Source organism: Prunus avium, chromosome 5, assembly GCF_965620075.1.
Source record: "Prunus avium chromosome 5, drPruAviu1.hap1.1, whole genome shotgun sequence".
Lineage (NCBI taxonomy): Eukaryota > Viridiplantae > Streptophyta > Magnoliopsida > Rosales > Rosaceae > Prunus > Prunus avium.
In genome coordinates, this window is record NC_142288.1 from 28,172,948 (window position 1) to 28,195,139 (window position 22,192).

Below are 22,192 nucleotides of genomic sequence, written 5' to 3' on the forward strand. Positions count from 1 at the left end.
ATGCGGATGGGTAGTTTACCTTGTAAGCGACGTTGGTTAAGTAAATGTTAATGTCAAAAGCTAGGGACTTGCATTGTTTTATACGTCCTCAATAGGGCATGTTCTCACATGGAGATTAAAATCTCAATTCTCCCTCGTTGTCATCTTTACAACTGATGCGCGTATTTACTTTTGGGTTGGGAGACATGTTAGTGTCTCATGACGCATAGTCGTGCCATAATCTTATAAAGCAAGTGAGCTTACTGCTTAGATCTGATTTCTTTCTTTAAAACTACTCTTAAGTAATTAAACTTCTTTTCCTCATTACCTCTCAAATCTCCTCCATACATATCGTTACTAGAGAAAGAGAGAGTTGAGGGTCCTCTAAGTTCATTCATCTAAGATAGGATAGTCTAAGTTCATCAAATGCTAGTTAGCGAATTTACTTATTAATTGATAAAATACTTGAGGTTGTGAGCATTTCTGGAACATGGCACTTTGGGAAACTTACGATATGTTTAGGGAGTATAGCCGATCGGCTATAGTATTTTAATATTAAAAAAGAATTAAGAAGTATCGCCGAGAGGCTATACTATTTAAATATAGGAATATATTTAAGCACTATTGCCGATCGGCTATACTATTATTTAAATATATGAATATTTTTAAGAAGTATAGCCGACCGGCTATACTATTTAAATATTCGAATATTTTAAAGATGTATAGCCGCGCGGCTATACTATTTTAATATTCGAAAATAATCAAACACGGCTATACTATTTAAATATACGGAAATAGTTACGAAGTATAGCCGGCCGGCTATACTATGTAGCCAGACGGCTATAGTATTTAAATATTCGAATATATTTGAGCAGTATAGCCGCTCGGCTATACTATATCTGGTCCCATAATCCCCTAACTACCCCAAGACGCTAGCGTGCAATCTCCCCTCTTCTTCCGGTTCGTTGGGGAATTTATGGGAAGTTGTAGATATTCTCTACCGCCTTCTAGGAGATCAAGGCCAAGACACCGCGGCGGAGCGGCTCCACAGTGACCAGGACTATAAGCTGTTACACGACGGGGTTATGGATCTCTTCATTGAGCGCTTGGAGTCTGATGTTGACAAAATAATGCAGCACAAGCTGCAACTTAAGCCATCCGATTACTTTACGGACGAGGAGGATGAGTTCAAGGAAGAAGAAGATGATGAAGGTACTACTTTTGATCCTCATCGTTTCGTTACCAAGGCTGCAGCGTGTTTCGTTACCAAACACCCCAGGGCCTCTCACGCTGCCCTCTCCATTTTGCTGTGTGAAAGCATTGCGAAGAGGATTTTCACACCCGAATCAGATCAATCGTATGAATTGGAAGAGTGGGAGAAGTTTAGGAAATTGGTTTTGGCGCCCTTGCGCAGTTATTGGTATCGTCAAGGAATGTTTGATCATCGATGGAGCTTGGTGTTTGAGAAGCAGAAGTCGTGGCATCGTCAAACCGTAGTTAACACTGACAGGCGGAGGAGATTTGAGGTTGAGAAGTATTTGGAGGAGGTGAAAGTAGCAGCAGCAAGAGGAGGAGGTGGCATTGGCATAATAAAGCCGAATGCTTTGGTTCCAAGAGAGATCATAAACTATACTTGCAATGCGGATTTCACGGAAGCGGTTCAGCTTCAGTGGAAGGCAATGGTGGAGGACATAAAGCAGCAGCAAAAACAGGGGAAGGGTTTGGGCAACTTTAAAAATTGCGTGGCAACATGTCTCTCAATTTATGGGCTCCCCTACTGATGTTCATTTTGAGGCTGTCAAACGCATTCTCCGTTACCTGAAAGGCACGCTCGGATATGGTCTACCCATTCACCTTTCTCCTGCCCCCTCTCTTCTTGTCGCATACTCTGATGCTGATTGGGCTGGATGTCCCGATACTCGACGCTCCACCACTGGGTATTGTGTTTTCTTAGGCAAGACTCTTATATCTTGGAGTGCTAAAAAGCAACGCACTGTATCTCGTTCCAGTGCGGAGGCCGAATATCGTGCACTTGCCCATGCTTGTGCTGATACAATTTGGATTCAGAGTCTTCTTCATGAACTTCACTTCTCTCTTTCTAAACCAGTTCTTCTTCATTGTGACAATTTATCTGCAACCTACATGGCTGCCAATCCTGTCTTTCATTCCCGCACTAAACATGTTGCTATTGATTATCATTTTATCCGTGAACGTCTTACTGCTGGAAGTCATCAAGTGCGGTTCATTTCATCTCAAGATCAGCTTGCTGATGTATTCACAAAAGGCCTACCTGCAGCCCGTTTTGCGCATCTTGTGTCCAACCTTGTCACCTATCCGGCGTCAAGTTTGCGGGGGAGTGTTAGGGAGTTACCACCACAATCATGACATTCAATCATAGTTATGCCCATTCAAGGAGTATTTCCGTTACATTGTTATTGTATCTTAATTATAGCTTTATTGTATTGTAATTACAGCATTTAGGTTTGATATAATTACTGCGCTACCGTTGTAAAACCATTTACCTACCTCCTATGCCTGTATATAAGGCCTGTACCCGTGAATTGCATATATGAAAAAGTATCTTTTCTACATGTCTCCTCACATATATGCTTGGCAATGTGTCTCCTCACAGATATGCTTGGCAATCACAGAATATCGGCGCTGAGTTTGGGACTTGTGGTGTCTGAACTGAGTGAAGAGCCCTGGAAAGGAATGGTGATCACTTTCGGTGATTCACCCTATGAGCTGCTGCTGCATTCGATACAAGGCAATGATCTCAAGTCCAAGCGCAAGTTTATGATGCAAACATGCCAAAATTTCAGCTTTGCTGTTAATTTTCCAGAGGCCTGTGATATGATTCTGGAAGTGGCTGTGATTGAGAACTTACAGGCAGAGCAGATGATGAAGAAGGTGTTTGTGTTCACCGACTTTGCATCCGGCTGCCACTGGAAGACTAAGTATGAGGAAGTACGCACCAAGTTTCAAATCATCATCCTGCATGCATCATCCGTTTTAGTTCAATTGAATTGAATGTTAGAGTTGAGTTATTTCCTAGGTAGCTAGCTAGCTAGCAATATTTTCTGTTCTGAAGGTGAAAACTATTGGTATATGTAATGATTGGGGATGGATTAGATTTTATATTATATTATATTATATTATATTCGAAACTTGAAGATTCATATGGTTTTTGGGCACTGGAAGGAAGATTAGAAACAAGATTACATACTTGTTTCTTAATTGAAGTACAGGGGAGAATAACTAAAATATGGTTGCTGCAATGGCTATATATGATCATGAAACTCCAAATTGGATTAGGATTGTTGATATCACAGCCCTTATTCATACTAATTCTGTAACATGCTTTAAGCCATAGGTGAAAACTTGTGCTGAGTTTACTTTTACCTTTGTCTAGAACTCAAAGGGTGAAGCAAAAGGAAAGTTAAACATAATGAAGCCTTGAGGAATTTGCATTGATGTTGAACAATTTGCATTGATTATGTCTTCTCTAACTTTAATTTCAATGGAGCAAATAAGCTTGCTAAATTTTTGCAAACAGAAAGGCTTTAATTTTTGTAACAATTAAAAATGACTTTAATATGCTACAGAATGTCCCTTAAGTTGCCACCCCGCCAAAACATCTCCAAAACAAACAAAAAGGTGTCGTTTTCTTTTGATCTTCATTCGTTATATCTTGTTTTGGTTATGGAACTTGTGGGATTTTATTTGCCAGTTTTGTTATGATTGTAAACTTTCATTACAACCCATGATATGTGTACATCTTTTTAACAAATGCTTGATACTCGTTCGTTTTTATCTTTCACATGTTTCTCATTCATATTCATTGATGTGTTCGAGTTGTTTCCTTGAATCTTTGTAAATTTGAAGAGACATATTCTAAGAAGTTTAATTTTCATTGATTTTATATAAACAATCAAAATATATCACTTTATTCATTGCTTCATTTTTAAAATACTGTATAACCCTAGTCACAATAGAATACTAACCTAATTGCAATATGCTTTTCTTCTCCAGCTAGGTCATCTCTATTATAGTTTTGGGTCCTTGATGCATTAGTTAGAACAAAATACTTTGAATTTGGAAAGCCTCTAAAGTTATTTGCAACATGAAGTGCGAACTTTTGGTTACTTATTAAAAATCATGTTTTATTTTTCACTAATTAAGGAAACCTGACTTTCTTCTGTGGCTTTGGTATTGAATTTGAAAAAGTAGTGCATTGATATCATTTAATTATTTATCATATAGAATCTATAGTTACATGTGGCTCTTAAGCGAGTTCCTTATGTGGAAAACGTAGACAATAATGTGGTTTAATGATAAATGCTACTGCATATAACAACTCAGTGGCGAACGCACACAGGGACAAGGGGTCAGGTGACCCCATGACGACCAGAAAGTTAGCTGTGGAGGTCCTCAGCCGACCCCATGGCCGACTGGTGTGCGACCCCAAGGTGCACACCAGGTGTTCAACGAACTGCTTCTGCGCGCAGCAGAAGGTGGTCAGTTAGTGAGAATAGTTCCAGTGGAAACTCGTAGGAAATCTTTCTGTGGGCTGCCAAAGTTGCCTTCATGGCCTCAGCTCATGTTGTTTTACATTACAATTTATTGATCAATTGAATTTCTTCTGTATTCATTTTCGGCCTTTTATGATGCTATGCTGAACTTTTGAAGAACTGCCTTCGGAAAAGCTGGCATTCGAGTTGGACTTATTTAGCTCAAGTATTCAGGAAACACACCTTCATTTCCTGCAGCTTTGGTAATAAGCTGTTACATGATGGGGTTATGGATCTCTTCCTGAAGCGCTTGGAGTCTGATGTTGACAAAATAATGCAGCAAACACTGCAACTTAAGCCATCCGATTACTTAACAGACGAGGAGGATGAGTTCAAGGAAGACGAAGATGAAGAAGATAGTACTTTTGATCCTCATCGTTTCGTTACAGAGGCTGCAGCTTGTTTGGTTACCAAATACCCCACGGACTCTCACGCCGCCCGCGCCATTTTGCTGTGTGAAAGCATTGCGAAGAGGCTTTTCACACCCAAATCAGATCAATCGTATGAATTGGAAGAGTGGGAGAAGTTTAGGAAATTGGTTTTGGCGCCGTTGCGCAATTATTGGTATCGTCAAGGAATGTTTGACCGTCGCTGGAGCTGGGTGTTTGAGAAGCAGAAGTTGTGGCATATTCAAACCGCAGTTAACAGTGACAGGCAGAGGAGCTATGAGGTTAAGAAGTATTTGGAGGAGGTGAAAGTAGCAGCAGCAACGGGAGGAGGCGGCATTGGCATAATAAAGCCGGATGCTTTGGTTCTAGGGGAGATCATAAAATAAGCATGCTATGCGGATTTCAGGGAAGCGGTTGAGCTTCAGTGGAAGGCAATGGTGGAGGACATAAAACAGCAGCAAAAGCAGGGTTTGGGGAACTTTAAAAACTGCTTGGCAGTGTGTTGTCTCACCAATATCCTGGGCAATGGCAGAGCATGGGTTATGAGTTTGGGACTTGTGGTGTCTGAACTGAGTGAAGAGCCGGTATGGAAAGGAAAGGTGATCACTTTCGGTGATTCCCAATATGAGCTAGTGCTGCATTCGATACAAGGCGATGATCTCAAATCCAAGGCCAAGTTTATGATGAGGACAAACAAAGATTTCAGCATAGCTAATTTTCCAGAGGCGTGTGATTTGATTCTGGAAGTGGCTGTGAATGAGAACTTAAAGCCAGAGCAGATGGTCAAGAAGGTGTTTGTGTTCACTGACTTTTCATGCCGTGGTATCAACTGGAAGCTTAGTTATGAGGCAGTACGGAGTAAGTTTAAGGAGCAAGGCTATGGGGATGATGCGATCCCAAAAGTTTTGATTTGGGGTCTTTTTGACTTGAACATGCCTAGTATAGTAGAACCTCATCCAGGGCTGAAGATTTTGAGTGGCTACTCGGACAATTTGGGCAAGGTATTCTTGGACAATGGTGGAGAAATTGGCCCGCACCAACTCATGGAAGCAGCCATTGCTGACAAAGAGTATCAAGCTCTCTCTGTGGTCGACTGAATTTAACTGAGATCAAGATCAGTCAATTAGATATTTTGAGGTATTGATGATGTAATCTGAGTATGATTTCATCAATTAGATAGAATATTAATTAATTGGTTTACTAACCTTTATGTAGCACTGATATATAGCCTAGCCTGTGCTTAGAGATTCTTGAGCAACATTGCAAATCATCATCATGCATCATCTCTGTTTTAGTTTAATCGAATGTTAGAGTTGAGTTTTTTTCTAGGTTTAGCTAGCTAGCCAAATTTTCTGCTCTGAAGTGAAAACTAATGGTATGTATTGATTGGGGATGATTACATTTTATAGTATATTATATTATATTCGAGACTTAAAGATTCGTATGGTTTTTGGGCACTGGAAGATTAGAAATAAGATTACATACCTTGTCTCTTATTTGAAGTACAGAGGAGCATGCAAATTCTCCATGTCCATATGCCATAAGTGACCAAAAAGAAAAACAGAAGGCAACTCATGAACTCATTCTTTTATGAGATCTAAAACTGATCAGGCAGAAGATTTCATTTTAATCTTCTGCGTATATTGTGTTCACATCATGAAAAACTGGAAATGCTAATGCTACAAAAGCCTTTGTGGAAAGATGAATCAGAATATGACAGGGTCCCAGAGTTAAAAACAGACATCTGTCCTTAAATGTGATACCAACAATCCCTTCCCTAATCTAAGTGGACTTTCATGATTATGCATAGTCATTGCTTTGCAGCAACCATATTCTACTTCTTTTCCCTTTTTAAATTTTGAAGCTTCTAGTAAATTAATGATTGTTTTTTTTTCGATAGCAGATTCTCAAGGCCTCATAATTTCATAAGAACTGAAGTTTAGCATAGCATTGCTTTAAGTTTAGGTTCCCTACCCAAGTTGTGATAGTGTAGGTAATGTTTAACTTTCCTTTTCCTTTGCACCCTTTGAGTTCCAGACAAAGGTAAAAGTAAATTCAGGACAAGTTTTCACCTATATGGCTGAGATTGTGTGCGTGTGTGTGTGTGTGAATTGCATAAATTTACATTACATGCAGACATAATGAGTATGAAGGCAACAAATCTCAATGCACATAGGTGGGCGCCAACACTTAAAGCATATGCAAGCAAAAAGCTTGTTCCCTTTTACACAATTTTTTTTCTTCTGCAGAATAGATAATATAGGTAGCTTGGTAGATTTTGTATTTTTTCAACTTAGACTCGATTTCCCTTGCTATAAAGCAGAGTATAAACGACATACAACAACCATGTGGGATATGAAATGGAAAGCTTTGTTTATATGTCGTGCAAGTTCCTGATTCTGATGTCTAAAATTATCCACACTCAAATCGCAATTTCCGGATTCATAAAAGAGACAAGGAGCCAATGATGTTTTTGTATTGTTGGTTCCATAAAAGACTGACAAACAAAAATCTTTTGTGATTTTTGTGAAATCTGAAAATATACTAGCTAGTGAAATTCACCATTATACTTGGGGGAGGATAAATCCAAAATACCAAGGAACAAAGCTACAACGGGTTGGCGTATGCATAGGCATGGGTGAGAGAGCTATGTGCCAAATTGAAGTTTTTGGACCAATTGCTTCCCTGATATTATTCCTAGTTAAAAATTTGAAGCAGATAGGTATGAGTGATTTCAAGTCATGGATGATAAGATTGGGAACATCTTTTGCCATACCTGAAATGATTACTGTTTTGAGGGAACACTCAAGTGCCCCTCCACTATACCAAATGGTGCATTTTTAGTTTTACAAAAACAAAACAAAAAAGCCAAAAAAAGAAAGAAAAAAAAAAAGCAAGCCATAACTCTCTCTCATCTCTGCATTTGCTTTAAATTTGGTCGTGCATGAGCCAAAGTGGAGGAGAGCTAGGATCAGAAGAGATGGGAAGTTCTTATGAGGTTGCAGGAAATGCTAAGGATGTTTCACTTGAAGAACTCAGAGATAGGCTTGCTGAGTTTGCTCAAGTAAGAGGATGGGATCAATATCACAGTCCAAGGAACCTCCTTCTAGCCCTGGTAATAAACTCAAATCACTTGCCACCCCATTTCACCAAGCTTCAATTCCCCAATTTTATTTATCTTCTTTCTTCTTCTTTTTTTAAACTTTTTCCATTGCATAATATGTCTGTGCAGGTGGGAGAGGTTGGAGAATTGTCTGAAATTTTCCAATGGAAGGGAGAAGTTGCAAGAGGACTGCCTAATTGGACTTGTGATGAGAAAGAGCATTTGGAAGAGGAGCTCTCTGATGTCTTGCTTTATCTGATTCAACTTGCTGATGTTTGTGGACTTGATCTTGGACAAGCTGCACTCTCCAAAATTGTCAAGAATGCTAGGAAATACCCTGTTACCAATCAAACACCAAATTCCACCAACTAGCTGTCAGCAAACAGCCTTAAATTTTCCTTGTGTTTTTATGTGTCTTGTTGTAAGTCTTGCTACAGCTTTATCCTAGTGCTGCTGATCATGTCAACTATGAGCAAAGTTTTGTTCAGAGAAACATCTATTTTCCAATGCTTATAAATAATATCATCTTTTGCTGTTGTTGATAATCTGATGTCTCTTTTAATCTCCTGAGGCAGAAACTATGCGATTACTTCGAGCTAAGTTTTTTTTCTTTAGCCAAATGGGATGTGAGTGCAACTTGACAAAATTGTCCTTGTCGGCATAACTGCTTTAGCCATCCAAAGTGGAGCAAATAAATATATAGATAGAGAGAGGGTAGGCTGGCTAGTTTTATATTTATTTGGCCATGGCTTCCTAGTAGTAGTACTGAATCTCTACAAGATCACAAGGCAGGTTGTGATCACTGAAAGCCAGAGAGAGGTTTTATGAATGATTATCGAAGAAGATGATCTTATTCTTTATCCAGGAAAGTTAGTGTGTGGTGGGGTTAAACTCTAATTGCTTGGTGGAGCACTTGAGAGACAATACACAAAAAGAAATATGCCTCAAGCATAATCTAGCTGATGTACCTTGGAGGACAAAAGCATCTTACAATGCAACTTAAAGAAATGACACATTATTTACTGATTTTTTTTATTATTATTGTCATCCTCATCATCTTCAAGTTTGATTGCATGTAATAATTAGTGACTTACTCTACTAAGTGAAACAAAGTTTCTAAGAGCATCCGCAATAGTTGCTCAATAGTTCAGTTCTTTTGACAACTATTGAACTGAACTGCAGTTTTATTTGCAGTGGTGCATTTCAATAGCTTACAAATTAAAAAAACTATCTTTTTAAAATATATTTTTAAATAATTGAATAAATAAAGTTAATTACAATAAGAATTATACAATTAAAATGGTTTTAAAGAGATCGACCAATTTTGAATATTAAAAAATTAATAACAAAATTTTCTTTGGTTAGTGATAATATTATATTAACACCATTGCAGATACTCTAAGAAATTCAATAGAAACTGAAAAGTAGAAAAATAAAGGAAAAAAATACACATTTTCCCCTAACAATAAAAAGTGAAACATCTAGCCAACGGATTTAACATAGTGAAAATGGCCCCACAACATCATAGTTGTGTGTGTGTGAGAAATCTCTCTCCTTTATGATTTCGACTATCAATCATTTCTACTCAAAACAATTGAAACATCTATGCAGATGAAGCCCAATATCTGCAAACAAGTCTTTGATATAAGTGTTTGGGCCTTCTCCAAACCAAATCAAAAAAGAAAAATTGCATGTGCCCAATTTTTTCTGCGGCCAATGCAAATGTACCACGTTGTGGAACACGTCCGCGTCAATATCCCACATCGACATCGCACAGTTTTTGTGTTGATAATTACCCTTGTGGCCCCATTTTTGCACCAATCTCAATCCTTGATTGATATGGAGTATAACGTGAGGAAACTCATTTCTTGTAAGACGATTCTGAAGTGATGCATCTTTTGCTAAAGCTAAGCTACTCATTAGATCATTGTTTGACAATAAAAACATAATATAATATACCAAGGGGAAAAAATTTGCCCTATCACCGATTGTATTATATACGAATTTATAAGAGATAGACTCATAAACGCATAACACTCAATAAATTTATAAAAACAAAATCATGCTACAGTGACTAAATAGAAAGCCCAGAATGATGAAAAATGAGGTAGCTTTGGGTTTCACTTTAATCTTTATGGGAGATCAGATTCATGAAATGAAATGAAAGTGATACCCAAGAAGGTGACAAAGAAGGACAGTGTCATTGCGCAATATCAAGGGCAATTTTGTAGTTTCAATGTGGAAAAGAAAAATGAAGGAAATAGAATTGGAAGCTCGGCACTTCATGCAGGTCACACCGGGGATTGGATTGGACTGATAAAAAGAGGACGATGAGAGAGGGGTCCCACCACAGAATTTTCGCCGCAATGCATACAATGCTCAAACAATTTTGTATTGTACGGACGCATTTTTCTTGGATTTTGTTGTATTTAATTTTTTTTTCTTCCAAGTTTATTAATTCAACTGGGCAACTATACAACTAACTTGCCGACGTGGTTTAGCACGGTAGAAAATGACCTTAATTTACATATAAAGTATTTTATATTTGAACCTTAATGACATCTTAGTTGTTTAAATTTATAATTGACCACTAAACAAAATTTGATATGTATCAATATATGAAAGATTACTCAAATATAGTGTATACAAAATCCATAATCAATAATATTTGGAAAATCCTCATCTCTTACCAAAAAATCAAATATTATAGTTTCTCACATTTTGTCTTGAGGGTATCATAGTTTCTTTGCGTACAAGTTCATCTATCATATGACCTATTCCAGAATTTTGACTTCAAACCAAAAAAAAAAAAAAATTTCTCCACTGAGCTCTAAGAAAGTCTTTATTGCTTTTATTTTTCTCGTTGTTTTCACTCTCATCTTTTGGGACCATTTTCTTGTCATCAAAATAGAACCCAATTTTCTGTTTTTTTTTTTTCCATTTTTAATTGCATATTTTAATAAGTCTTATTTTTGTCTAATATTCTTTCTTTGATTTGAAGTACTTTCACAGATGTAACCTTGTAACTAACTCATTAAGCTAGCAATCTGGAGTCATTAGCACTAATTATGTACTAAACAAGCATAACCATGATTTAGATGGTCCCACGAGGTTGTTATCTTGACACCTGGATAAGCAATGAGACCAAATGGGTCATCATATTTCTGAATTGAATGGCTCAAAAAGGAAAAAGATAGATACACACACAAAATCATTTTCACTGGTAAGTTTGATGAGAGTTTAAGAATTACAGACATGAAAAGGCCAGTGTAATAATAGTCTCTAATGACTCTAAATCACAATTTCATGGTAATTTAGAACACGGTGAGACCTCCCCCATAAAATCAGTAATTATATTTTTGTTAATGAACAATAACTAATTAATATTTTCGAAAAGATCTGTGTCGAATAACAAAACATAGATATGTGTGATTTACTTGTGATTTTATTATGTTTATTTTAAAGTCTTATATTCCGCACGAAAATGAGTCATATAAATTTTAGTCGTTATCAAAACAAAGTCTGTGGACCTACTGCTTACTAATTATTATTTGTAACTACTGGGAAAAATGATAACTTTCATTAAATTCTTGCAATATAGATATTGATTAAATTAGAAAAATTGAGATAGTCTATAAGAGCTTGGATGTGTCTGTTGGTTGCAGTAAAATCCGGTTTTTATTGTGCTGGTGGAGTGTTGTTTGATATTGATAATATTTTTTGAAGTTTAATATTATTATTATTATTATTAATTTTTTTTTCTTTCCGAAAACAGAAAATGGTTGAGAGAATCTAGAGCCTCATAAGACAATGCCCACTTGCTCAAAACCCAAAAAACAAACACAAAAAATGAGAAAGAGAGAGACTTTGTTGGGTGTGGACAACTTTCATGTCTCTTCTCATGTAAGTTTCGTTTGTTTCTGTGGATTTTTCTTATCTGCTATTTCTCTCTCTCTCTCTCTAAATCTTCTTGGAGAAAATGGCCCAGCGGATCCAAAGTTTTCAACGTTATATAATTTCCATAGTCTTTCCAAAATGCCTCCTTTGATGTTCGAGCTCTCTTGGGATACTCTGTTATTCTGATTCCTGATTCGTGGGTTTGTTTCGGCTCTTCTTGTTTTGCTTTGTTTTGTGGCTCAGAGCAAGACATCAGTCATGGAATGAGTGAATCCTTGCTGGGTTTTTGAGGAGAAGCTGGAATAGGACTATGCATCAAATTTCAGGTAAGCTTTAGATTTGTATCAATGTTTTAATGATAAAGGTGATCCCTTTGATGGATTTTTTGTATTATCCTTTTTCCTTTTTGTTTGTCTTTTGCTCTGTTTTCTTTTTCGTATGTTTGTTCTGTAAAATAAACATCCATGAAGTGGAATGAACTTCTGTGCTTGATGTTTTTGATTGATGGGTCTATCCAGTTTTCGTTGCTCATCGATAACATAATACCAAAAAGAACTCATTTTTATAGCTAAGATGGAATTTATAACCACATAACTCATTTTTATAGCTAAGATGGAATTTATAACCACATTTTGTTAAAGGAGATTTTTTATTATAAGTAATTAGTGTTCTTGTGTTCAATTTTCTCAATTCTTTTATTGGACAATCTGGTTTGAAAAATATTCTGATCCTTATTTTTGACTACTCCGAATTCCCATGGAATCTGTGATATATTTTATTATGACTTTGACATTTAGCTTTCCACTATATGAGGATACATAAGCCCAAAGCTGATAAGGGGCTGTGATCAATGCCGAAAATATAGACCATGTTACCAAATCTTTGCTTTGTTCGATCTTGAAAAAAGTTTTCTTTTTTGCTCTTCACCAGTGGAATGAATACATTACGGCGTGGTCTTAATTCTGATTTTGTTTCCATTTTTACTAGTCTTCTTTTACTGTGATGGATCATGGATATCTTGAGTAAGCGCAGTTGTCCCATTAAAGTTTGTTGACTTTCAATCTTCGTAGAGTGATGACATTTTCCTTCTTCCCCCTTTTCTCCAAATACAGACACATACTTTAACTTGCAATGCATTTCCTCTCAAATCAACTCTTGAGTTACATGATTTCAAATTGGTTTCCCTAGTAGGGATCATTGTAGCCTAGCAGTTTCAAAATGTTGGCTTGTCTCTTTGATCATCTTGGCCTAGGTATGTAGGAACCACCAGCATTATGTTAGTAGGTTTTCTTAAGCCCATTTCTACCTAGAAGCTTCTTTTGATATTTATCTTTAATGTGCTCAAACTTTGGGCTCTGTATTGTCCTTTTAATTAAGAATAAGCTATTAAAAAGTGTCTTTCTTAAGACCTTTCTTTTATGTCACCTTTCTCTTTGGTATCAGGGAATTATACTCTTGAGCATTCTAGATGCTTTATACTGAAACAGTTTCAATTTGTTCTCCTTAGATGTCTCTATACAGTACAAACTAACCTATTCTGATTTCTGTACACTGTTGCATGTTTTCTTTCTGATGGAACTGAGGGTGCTCGGTTATACTTTATTGGGTTATCCAGTAAACTTTTTGCTTTATTACGTGTAGAATTTCTGGAGATGGGGGCACATATCCAGTGCAACAGCTATTTCCCAGGATATTTCTTGACAAGGAATCATAACTTAATTGCTAATAGGAGTAAAAGGAAGCATAACTCATCTCCTGACCAGTTTTTAGGGTACTACAAGGAGGTATTAAAGCAGACAATGCTCGAGCAAGAAATGATATTGAGGGATCAGGTATAGTATTTTGACCATTCATGCCAACAATAACATACAGAATGTTGAATTTCATTGAGCTTAGTGCATTCAAATTTCTTAGTTCTTTCTACTTTTTTCTATGGATATCATAACTATTTATACAACAATTGTCTTTTATCACTTGTTAGTATTGTAGTATGGTCCATAAACATCAAATGGTGTTACTGCAAATCATTGAGTCATAATCCTTCGTTTTTCAAGGGGTTTTGATTGTTTTGATTTTTGTATCATTGGGTTATTTCATTATGGCCGCATTATCTTTGATATTCCCAACTTTTTATGAAAGTTCTTAAACACTTAAATATGCCTGACATGTCTTCTGTCCATCCAGATTCAGGACCTTCATCGCCTTTATGGAAGACAAAGAGAACTAATGGATGAAATAAGAAGGAATGAATTGGTTAAATATCAGCTGAAGATGGAGGCTTCACAGTTGACTACTTCTTTGTCTCAAAGCTCATCTGTTTGCGTTCAAAATACATTTCACATGCCATCCTTGCCTTTGGTAAACCCTGTATGCAATCAAATATTTGTTTCAGGTGCTGAAAGTATCCAATCACCTTCATGTTTTGTTCGAGGGAGGAACATAAAGGCATGCTCTTATTCTACTCAAACTGAAGGTCGTTCAGGAGACTGTGAATTGTTGGAATCCAACAGCGAGAAATTTCAGAAGAACTTCTTGGATCTTGAACTTCCGGCTGATGCATACATTGATAATGAAGAAGAAGAAGTTCTGGGAAATGGAAAGGTTTCTGAAGCACATGAGGCATCAAGTTCTCAAGCACTCCCATGTTTTAACACCCCTTTACCATTCAGTAATAGTTATAAATTATCAACGGTAAATCCTGCTCTTTATGGTGACAGGTTACAGTTAAAAAAGGATTTGAGATCTAGCACAGAACATGGTAGTGCCTTCTTCCTTGATAGTAGCTTTAGCAATGGCTCCCAGTTGGAATCCAAGCATTCTGAGGCTCACCCACCACCACCCATCAGTTTTGATAATCTGATCAGGATTAATGACAATTTAGTGAGTGAACACCATGGCATTACAAAATACAGGCAGGATTCTGCAAATGTCAAGTCCCCAAAGGATATAAACTTGAATTTCATGCCTCCTAGCTGTCCTCTGGATGTGGCAGTTTCCCAGAGTTTCCAAGCAACAACTGGATCAGAGAATCTTGAAGATTATAATGAGCAGTTGCAATGGCACGGGCCAAAGTTTGTTTATAGTAGCAAAACTGATAAAGGACGTGAAGATTCAAAGCAGGCGGAGGCAATTGACCACTCAAGTGAAAGGATTTGTGGTTCTGCTGCTAGTTGTGAGAAGCTTAACATTTCTTGTGATGGCTGTTCGCTTGGCTCCCCCTCTAATGCCAATCTGAACCCACCTGGAGAGAAAAAGAAAAGAGAAAAATATGTGGTACTTGATTTAAACTTGGCTTGTGATTCAGTGCTCGACACAGAAATAGAACTAACAGAACATGTAGTAGAGAATGAATTTGATAAGAAAGATGTAGGTTTTGGATTACAAGTTGACCTGAACTCATCCATAAATGGAGACGGGTTTTCACCAATTTCCTCTCTTTCAACCGAAATTTTTTTGGAGGCACCTGCTAGTCCAGAAAACAAGGAGTGTTCTCCACCAAGAGGAGAATCTGATCAAAATCAAGTTGAGACACCTTTTCTGTTGTTAGGACAGGAAGATCTGGAAAACAAGGAATGTTTTGTGCCAACAAGAGAATCTGATGAAAATCAAATCGAGACACCTTTTCCATCGTCAGGAGACTCAGGACAGAAAGTGGATCTGGAAGAGGAACTAGTCAGGACTGCAGCAGAATCTTTGGCGTCCATTTCATCATCTGGGCTTCATACTTGTATTGTACGAACCACAAACAAGCTGGTTAAACCTTCATGTGACTCCCTACATTGGTTTGCTGGGATAGCTTCTGCAGTTGTAGGTGGTCCAGAGAACAGGGCTGGAGTAGTTATGAGTGAGGATCTTCTACCTGATGGAATGGACTACTTTGAGGTCATGACATTGAATTTGACTGAGACAAAGGTGGAAGAGTGCTGCTGTAGAAGTAATAGCCATAAGGATGAAGAGACAGGTACCACTTCATCACCAAATCAGCCAAGGAGGGGCCGGAAAAGGAGGGGAAAGCAGCAGAAGGACTTCCAGAGCGAAATTCTCCCAAGTCTTGCCTCTTTGTCAAGGTATGAGGTGACTGAGGATCTTCAGACACTAGGAGGGCTAGTTGAGTCTTCCGGTAATCGTTTGGAAACAGGTTCGGCTAGATATGGAGCTAAACTTGGATTGGCAAGGGGGAGGAGAAGGTCCAGCATTTCTACTTCCACTGTAACTGAGAATACTTTGGAATCATTGTTGAAGCAAATTGGCAGCAAAAGTGAATTTGGAAAAGAGGAGAGAAGGCTAATAGGTTGGGGAGAGGTAACTAGGCGTCGTAGAGGGCAGAGATTTCCAGTTAGCAAGCCTCGTCTTATTTTAAGCCAAGTATAGGAAGAGCCATGATGAAGAGTCTGTTTGAAAACTCTTTTGTTGAGGTTTTTGTGAATCAATAGATTGTTTGTAAATGTTCTCCAGACCTTCATAATTCATACATGTGGTGGGTATATATATATATATATATCTCTATATTTGGGTGGTTAAGAAAGAAGCGATGAATGATATACACGTGCACAGAGTCTCCCTCATTTGCAGAATTGAAAATTTATCTTTGAAAGCTCTGATGGCACCTCTTACAGTACTGTTGTAAGCACTGTGAAGAACAAATTTACCTCATACAAGTTTTCAGAGACTAGTAAAAAACATTAAGTACTTGGTAATATTACTGAGTGAAACAACATAACTGAACAAAATGTGTTCATGGTAAGAGCTTATTCAGTACAAACTGTAGCCGTTTCCAAAACTCATTGCAGTTTACAAAAGCATATTACAAGGCGACCTGTCGTTTATAGGTCAACAACTTGTTTTTGCCAGCCAGACCTTGTAATTTGTTGACCTTGCCTGACTTTGTTCAAAAACAAATGTTTTAGAGTCTATTGTCTTCTTCCATTTCTGTAAATCTAATAGTGGTGAATACCCCTTCATTCCGCCAAAAGTACCACAGAAAAACAAAATGAAGATAAAAATAAAAGAACTTTCTCTCTCAACAATAACAAATACTTTTATAATAGGTATACTTAAAGTTCGTGGTCCAAGCAAATAATAATAATATAATTCAGGTTTACAGAGGAAAATCTTGAGCCCCATGTTGAGTGAAATGTGGACTTTGAAGAGCCTCTTGAAGCAGCTCATGATCATCCCACGAATCCCTATATGTTTCTAAGTCGGTGTCAGCATTTCTCAGGGCCGAAAGGCAAAGCTCTTTCCTCCATTCTTCTAAATGTGGGAATCCAATATGATCTCCATATCTATCACAATACTGCAACAAGAAGCAAAACAAAAGGGAGAGACAGCTTAGAATGCAAGCTAAAATATTTGTGGCCACACCACACATCAATGGCTTGACAGCCTCACCAGCTCATTCAAGTATATACATAAATTTAACGCATCTCACCACCTTTACGAGTAACGTGGTCGGTAAATGTGGTACTAATTTTTTGTTTTTACCTCGAATTCTGCGATGTCATGGGTATTATGCTTTGGAATGCCAGCAACATCCCTTGAGTGATAGAGTTCCTTAATGGACTGCATCATGTCATCCCTTGATGGCAATGTTCTTTTCCCAGAGAGTAGTTGAGCTATCCATTTTGCTTGTGACTCAAAGAAAGGGAACCCTATGATCTGTATCAGATTATGGACTAATTATCCAAAAATATCATGTACTAATCTCACATAAAGAATGATGAAAATGAAAGCTAGATATATAGAACAAAGATTTATTAAATTACCTTTCTAGGAATGCCTATAAAAGATAAAGAGGGAGCAAGTGATGGAGGGAAGGTGTGCTCATACAAAGGGCCCACTCGGTCATCATCCACAGCTACTATTCCTTTGGTGTCAAGAAAGGGGAATGTGTATGAATACCTGCACACAGCCCGCTTGGACCAATTAATTAATTATATTGCAACAAGCTGTGGGGTCCATAATTTGAATGTAGGGACCCATAGAAAATCTCCCAGTCAAAGTCTGTAGTAACACCAATCACTTTTCAAAAGCAAGTTGATCCACCAGCATATTATAAGGTCAAATTGGGCTTCAAAATTTACCCAGTGCAGTACATGATGGTGTCTGCAATGACCCAAGAACCATCCACAAATAATACCTTCCCATCTTCTTGAAGGCAGTCTATCTGCAGCAGAATGTTGCATTTAAATGATTGTTACCAACATTTGCTTGCACATGAAAGAAAAACTGATGGGATTGCTTAAAACGAAACAGAGTTTGTTGCTTATAAACAGAATGCAGAAAAAAGAGCATGATTAAATAAAACTAATGGTATTGCAATGGGCCCTGCTTTGAAAGGTGAGGCAAGAAGCAATTTCATATTTGTTTGAACCTGCGGACGAAGGTGCAAGTTCTCATGCTTGGAAATGACTTTGGACAAGCCCTCAGATATGTCAAGAGATTTGCCACTGAGGTAGACTGCCTTTGCCACTTCCACTAGTTCCATTGATATATCTTGTCCACTTAGTGAAGTTCCAACCACCACAACAACCTGCAAGCAGAGGAAAATGCATCACTTCATCTTTTAAAAGCTTGAAAATTTTGTTGATCCATTGCAGCAGAGAACTAATTAGATCTAATCTATTGCCTTACCTCATCGGCAAACGGCTCAGGAACCCTGTAGATGTGACTATGCATTTGCTTCCTCTTCCATGCATCCATTCCTAAACATGACCAAATGAAAACCACAATTGCAAAAGGAAAAAAGAAAATGGAAACAGAGAGATTAAAACCATATATAATATGATTAAGAATGTTAAAGTTATTCACATGAGCTAGCATGAAACTAAAGAAATTGATAAAGTACCTTTAATGGAAGGCAACCTTGGCTGAGAGTAATGGCCAGTGGCCACAATCACAGCATCAAACACCTCTTCCATGACAATCTGAGTCTTCTTCTCTACACTCCTGATGACCCATTTCAAATCTTTGCAGCCAACTACATCATCAGTACTAGTAGCATAATAATCCAACATCCCCACATGTGCCACCCTAGTATTGAACCTTATCAAATCCCTTAATCCAAACCAGTCACAGAAATCCTTAAGATACAAAAGAAGTTCCCTATGGCCAGGAAACCTTCTCATGTCCCTACCCTTCTTCACTGAGAATGGAAAGTCAGTGAATCCCATGATCTCTCTGGGAGATATGAGCCTTAAAGAGGTGTAAAGACTGCTATGCACTTTTAGAGAAGGTGTCCTTCCTAAGGGGTCCTCTCCCTCCACATTAGGGTCATACAGCCATTGCCCTCCTACATCATGGTTTTGTTCCAGAACCACCACCCTGTGACCTTCTTTCCTCAACTCCCTTGCAGCTACAAGCCCTGAGGGTCCAGCTCCAATTACACAAACATTTTTGGATTGGTAGGTCTCAGAAACCATGGTTATGGTTTTGGCTTTAAATTTTGAGTAAAGGGTTGGTCAGATGACAGGGTGGTGGTGTGGGAAATTTGTTGTTGCTGATTGGGTTTTTATAGCTGAATTTTGTTCACGCAAACAGATGGGAAATTCATAATAATGTTGGGAGATAGAGATGGTTTGCTAGCTGGGAGACCACACGTGACAGATTAAAATCAATGCCAAGGATTTGTCTACTTTTAACTAAAAAAAGTTAACTTGCATGAAAATTTTCAATGTCATCTTTTGTTATTTGTGATCCATCTTCTACAGTCCACCTAATTACATATTCTCATCATGATCTTGTCCCAACTAAACATTCTCGAGCCAATTAAAGTCTTTGGGATGCAGGCTCATGCAGGTAAGTTCAATTCAGTCCTTAACCATCCATGAAAATAATAATACTAAAACTATGTGCCTAATTATATCAAAATATCTTTGCTTTCAATGGTGTTTGAATGCCAATATAACCACATGCTTTTACATGAAAATGGCAGAACAGAAGGACCTTGATGGGCCATTAAGTTTGGTGATCAACTTATCATGTAGTTTGGATTTTCTGCAGATATTTTCTCTGGTTCTGGCATCAAACATATCACCATTATTTTTCTTTTGTTGGTTTATGGAAACTATTCTTCTTCTTTTTTTGTTATTCTCTAGGAAGGGTAGGGGGAAGTATTAAATTATATTGCCTCAAGATTGTCTCCCACCGGGTGCACTTATGGAAACTATTCATTTGATATCAATCTTTTTTCTTTTTAGAAAGAGGGTATAATTAGAGAAAAGTGGCTAGCCTAGTCTGAGTCTAAGTCCCCACAATAGAAGAATGCCCCTTCTTGAAGCCAAGGGAACATGAACAATCATGAAACAGTGAACATGTTTATTCAACACAATTTCCTTTTTTTTTCATTTGACTTGCAACTGTGGTCATGAAGAGAAAGTGATCATAGCCCCCTCCCCCCCTTTAATTCCTTTCTTCTCCAAAAAAATTATCTTGCTTCTATTAGAAAAAGGATCTGACACATGCACTGATAAAGATTAACATTTATCACTTTGGGAGAGAGGATTCATAATTTTGTCAAAAAAATCTTTTGTTAGTGTGTAATCTAAGCATGCAAGTACAAGTAAATTAATTACATTTATGTATCCTAGCTAATCTAGCAAGTAAATGATTGGCCTGTCTTGTCACTTTGTTATCATGCCATATGGAAGGTTTGTTGTATGGAGATGGAAAACTTGCAAGGTAAATTACGTTGATGGCATAGCTAAATTAAATTCCCCATAAATGGTATTAAATTACATTAGGTGAGACTTTTTTAATTTTGTTTTGTTTTTTTTAATAATTAGGAGAGGCTTAAGCTAAGCACTAATTATAGCAATGCCTTGGTTATGAAACTAATAAGAAAATCAGAGTTAAACATAGTCAATGATAGAAAGCATAGAGTTCTTTTGACTGCTTGGTGGGCCATTCAAATAAGATTGCTTTTAGCTGGGTTCTGTAATCTAACCAACCCTTTAACATGAAGACAGGACAAGCCCTTGAATCATATGCATTTAGGGGGGTATAAGATTGCTTTCAAATTCATGCATGTTTACCAGTAATTTACTGACTGCCAAAGTATTCTACACCTACATTTTTGGACAGTCTGTAATTGTAATAATATATATATATGTATTGGTATTGGCTTAGATATTTACCTACACTTGAATGATGGAGCAAAAACTTAGAAGGAAGCAAACTTGGAGCTTGAAAGTAAGGTAAAGTAGGTTATTCTTTTTTTCTTTTCTTTCTTTCTTTCATGACCTTGCTAAAATCATTTTCACTTATAGTTTTTGTCATCATATAATATATGTAACTTTATGTTGAAATTGCTTTTACTAGACTCTGTTAAAAAATCTGTTGATCTCAATTGCTAGGAGTCTTCTTCTCAATGTTTATATTATAACTATAGCAACATTTATCCGGCGCTGCTACAATGAGTGGGTATGGGTGATGGGATTAAGTGAGGGGTCAAATTCAACCATGTATAAATTGAAAATGTTAAAGTTTAATGGTTGGATTGAACCTCTCACCCATACGATACCCTCATCGTAGTCTTTCCGACATTTACCTAGTAAAGTTTACTCATCCACCAAGGCAGGGTTTTTCTTCTTTTGGTCTAAAACCAAGGCAGGCTTGGGCTTGGAATTGCCTCCTATATATTTGTGTATTTGATTTGGACCAAATTCTGATAGTGAACCCAAATCAACTGGATTCAATTGCGCTAGATCTTTACAAAAGGCCTAAACTATGTACATTTTAAAAGTCCAATGCTACATTTTTGGGCCTCTTTATACCCAAATATTTGCTCAAGCCTCAAGTTTTTTTTTAATTTTTACAAAATTGTATTTATTTATTTATTATTTTAAAAAGCTAACCATCTTACTACTACCAGTACTTGTAAGAGACGATCAAACCCAAATCCAATAGGCATTTTAAAAGTTGATTCATGCTTCTTTAAAGGACTGTAATTATGACTAGTTGGAGGGTCATTCTCCATGGTTTTTTGTAGATCAAATTTCATATTCGCCCTTAATTATTATTTGTTCCTGATGTTAGCACTTGATTGACAGACAGACAGAGGATTATTGCACAGGGCCGCTAGGGATCCAATAATTAAAAATCAATTCCAAGTTTTAAGTTATATTGTTCTTCATAATTAGTTTACCAAACCCACCAATAAATATCATTAGTTGGTGGATGAAAACTATTTTTTAGAAAAATAATCGAAATAAAATTATATTTAATTTTACACCTTCAAGTTAAATAAAAAACAA

The 22,192-nt window shown here is 37.2% G+C and overlaps 5 protein-coding genes across 5 annotated transcripts; 4 read left to right on the forward strand and 1 right to left on the reverse strand.

The window, feature by feature from the left end:
• The first annotated feature begins 938 nt into the window (after positions 1–938).
• Positions 939–3,097, forward strand: LOC148294618 (uncharacterized). Its single transcript, XM_088253088.1, has 2 exons — positions 939–1,718; positions 2,587–3,097. The coding sequence occupies exons 1-2, from the start codon at positions 1,065–1,067 to the stop codon at positions 3,007–3,009; spliced, it is 1,077 nt and encodes a 358-aa protein (XP_088109214.1). The 5' UTR covers positions 939–1,064; the 3' UTR covers positions 3,010–3,097.
• Positions 3,098–5,293: 2,196 nt separating this feature from the next.
• LOC148294619 (uncharacterized) lies at positions 5,294–6,285 on the forward strand. Its single transcript, XM_088253605.1, is given in 2 exon segments — positions 5,294–5,321; positions 5,324–6,285. Coding segments are annotated over 2 exon segments (741 nt in total). The 3' UTR covers positions 6,037–6,285.
• Positions 6,286–7,822: 1,537 nt separating this feature from the next.
• On the forward strand, positions 7,823–8,587 carry LOC110762368 (uncharacterized). Its single transcript, XM_021965003.2, has 2 exons — positions 7,823–8,054; positions 8,172–8,587. Exons 1-2 carry the CDS (start codon positions 7,884–7,886, stop codon positions 8,412–8,414), a joined length of 414 nt encoding a protein of 137 aa, XP_021820695.1. The 5' UTR covers positions 7,823–7,883; the 3' UTR covers positions 8,415–8,587.
• Positions 8,588–11,807: 3,220 nt separating this feature from the next.
• LOC110762344 (uncharacterized) lies at positions 11,808–16,395 on the forward strand. The gene is made up of 4 exons (XM_021964968.2): positions 11,808–11,945; positions 12,183–12,265; positions 13,581–13,771; positions 14,124–16,395. Exons 2-4 carry the CDS (start codon positions 12,250–12,252, stop codon positions 16,308–16,310), a joined length of 2,394 nt encoding a protein of 797 aa, XP_021820660.2. The 5' UTR covers positions 11,808–11,945; positions 12,183–12,249; the 3' UTR covers positions 16,311–16,395.
• Positions 16,396–16,936: 541 nt separating this feature from the next.
• Positions 16,937–19,450, reverse strand: LOC110762300 (Flavin-binding monooxygenase family protein). The gene is made up of 7 exons (XM_021964899.2): positions 18,787–19,450; positions 18,573–18,643; positions 18,313–18,471; positions 18,023–18,105; positions 17,705–17,840; positions 17,424–17,597; positions 16,937–17,235 (listed from the first exon to the last, which is right to left on the reverse strand). The coding sequence occupies exons 1-7, from the start codon at positions 19,358–19,360 to the stop codon at positions 17,038–17,040; spliced, it is 1,395 nt and encodes a 464-aa protein (XP_021820591.1). The 5' UTR covers positions 19,361–19,450; the 3' UTR covers positions 16,937–17,037.
• Between the last annotated feature and the right edge of the window lie 2,742 nt (positions 19,451–22,192).

Bases quoted from the DNA above. Each gene is read 5' to 3' on its own strand.
- LOC148294618 (XM_088253088.1), top strand. From the start codon at position 1,065: ATGGATCTCTTCATTGAGCGCTTGGAGTCTGATGTTGACAAAATAATG. The intron at 1,719-2,586 runs TGCGTGGCAACA...TCCTCACATATA, and splicing joins GTTTGGGCAACTTTAAAAAT to TGCTTGGCAATGTGTCTCCT.
- LOC110762368 (XM_021965003.2), top strand. From the start codon at position 7,884: ATGAGCCAAAGTGGAGGAGAGCTAGGATCAGAAGAGATGGGAAGTTCT. The intron at 8,055-8,171 runs GTAATAAACTCA...ATGTCTGTGCAG, and splicing joins GGAACCTCCTTCTAGCCCTG to GTGGGAGAGGTTGGAGAATT.
- LOC110762344 (XM_021964968.2), top strand. The intron at 13,772-14,123 runs GTATAGTATTTT...CTGTCCATCCAG, and splicing joins AAATGATATTGAGGGATCAG to ATTCAGGACCTTCATCGCCT.
- LOC110762300 (XM_021964899.2), bottom strand. From the start codon at position 19,360: ATGGTTTCTGAGACCTACCAATCCAAAAATGTTTGTGTAATTGGAGCT. The intron at 18,106-18,312 runs GTTCAAACAAAT...ATTCTGCTGCAG, and splicing joins ACTTGCACCTTCGTCCGCAG to ATAGACTGCCTTCAAGAAGA. The intron at 17,236-17,423 runs GTAAAAACAAAA...TTCTTGTTGCAG, and splicing joins ATGACATCGCAGAATTCGAG to TATTGTGATAGATATGGAGA.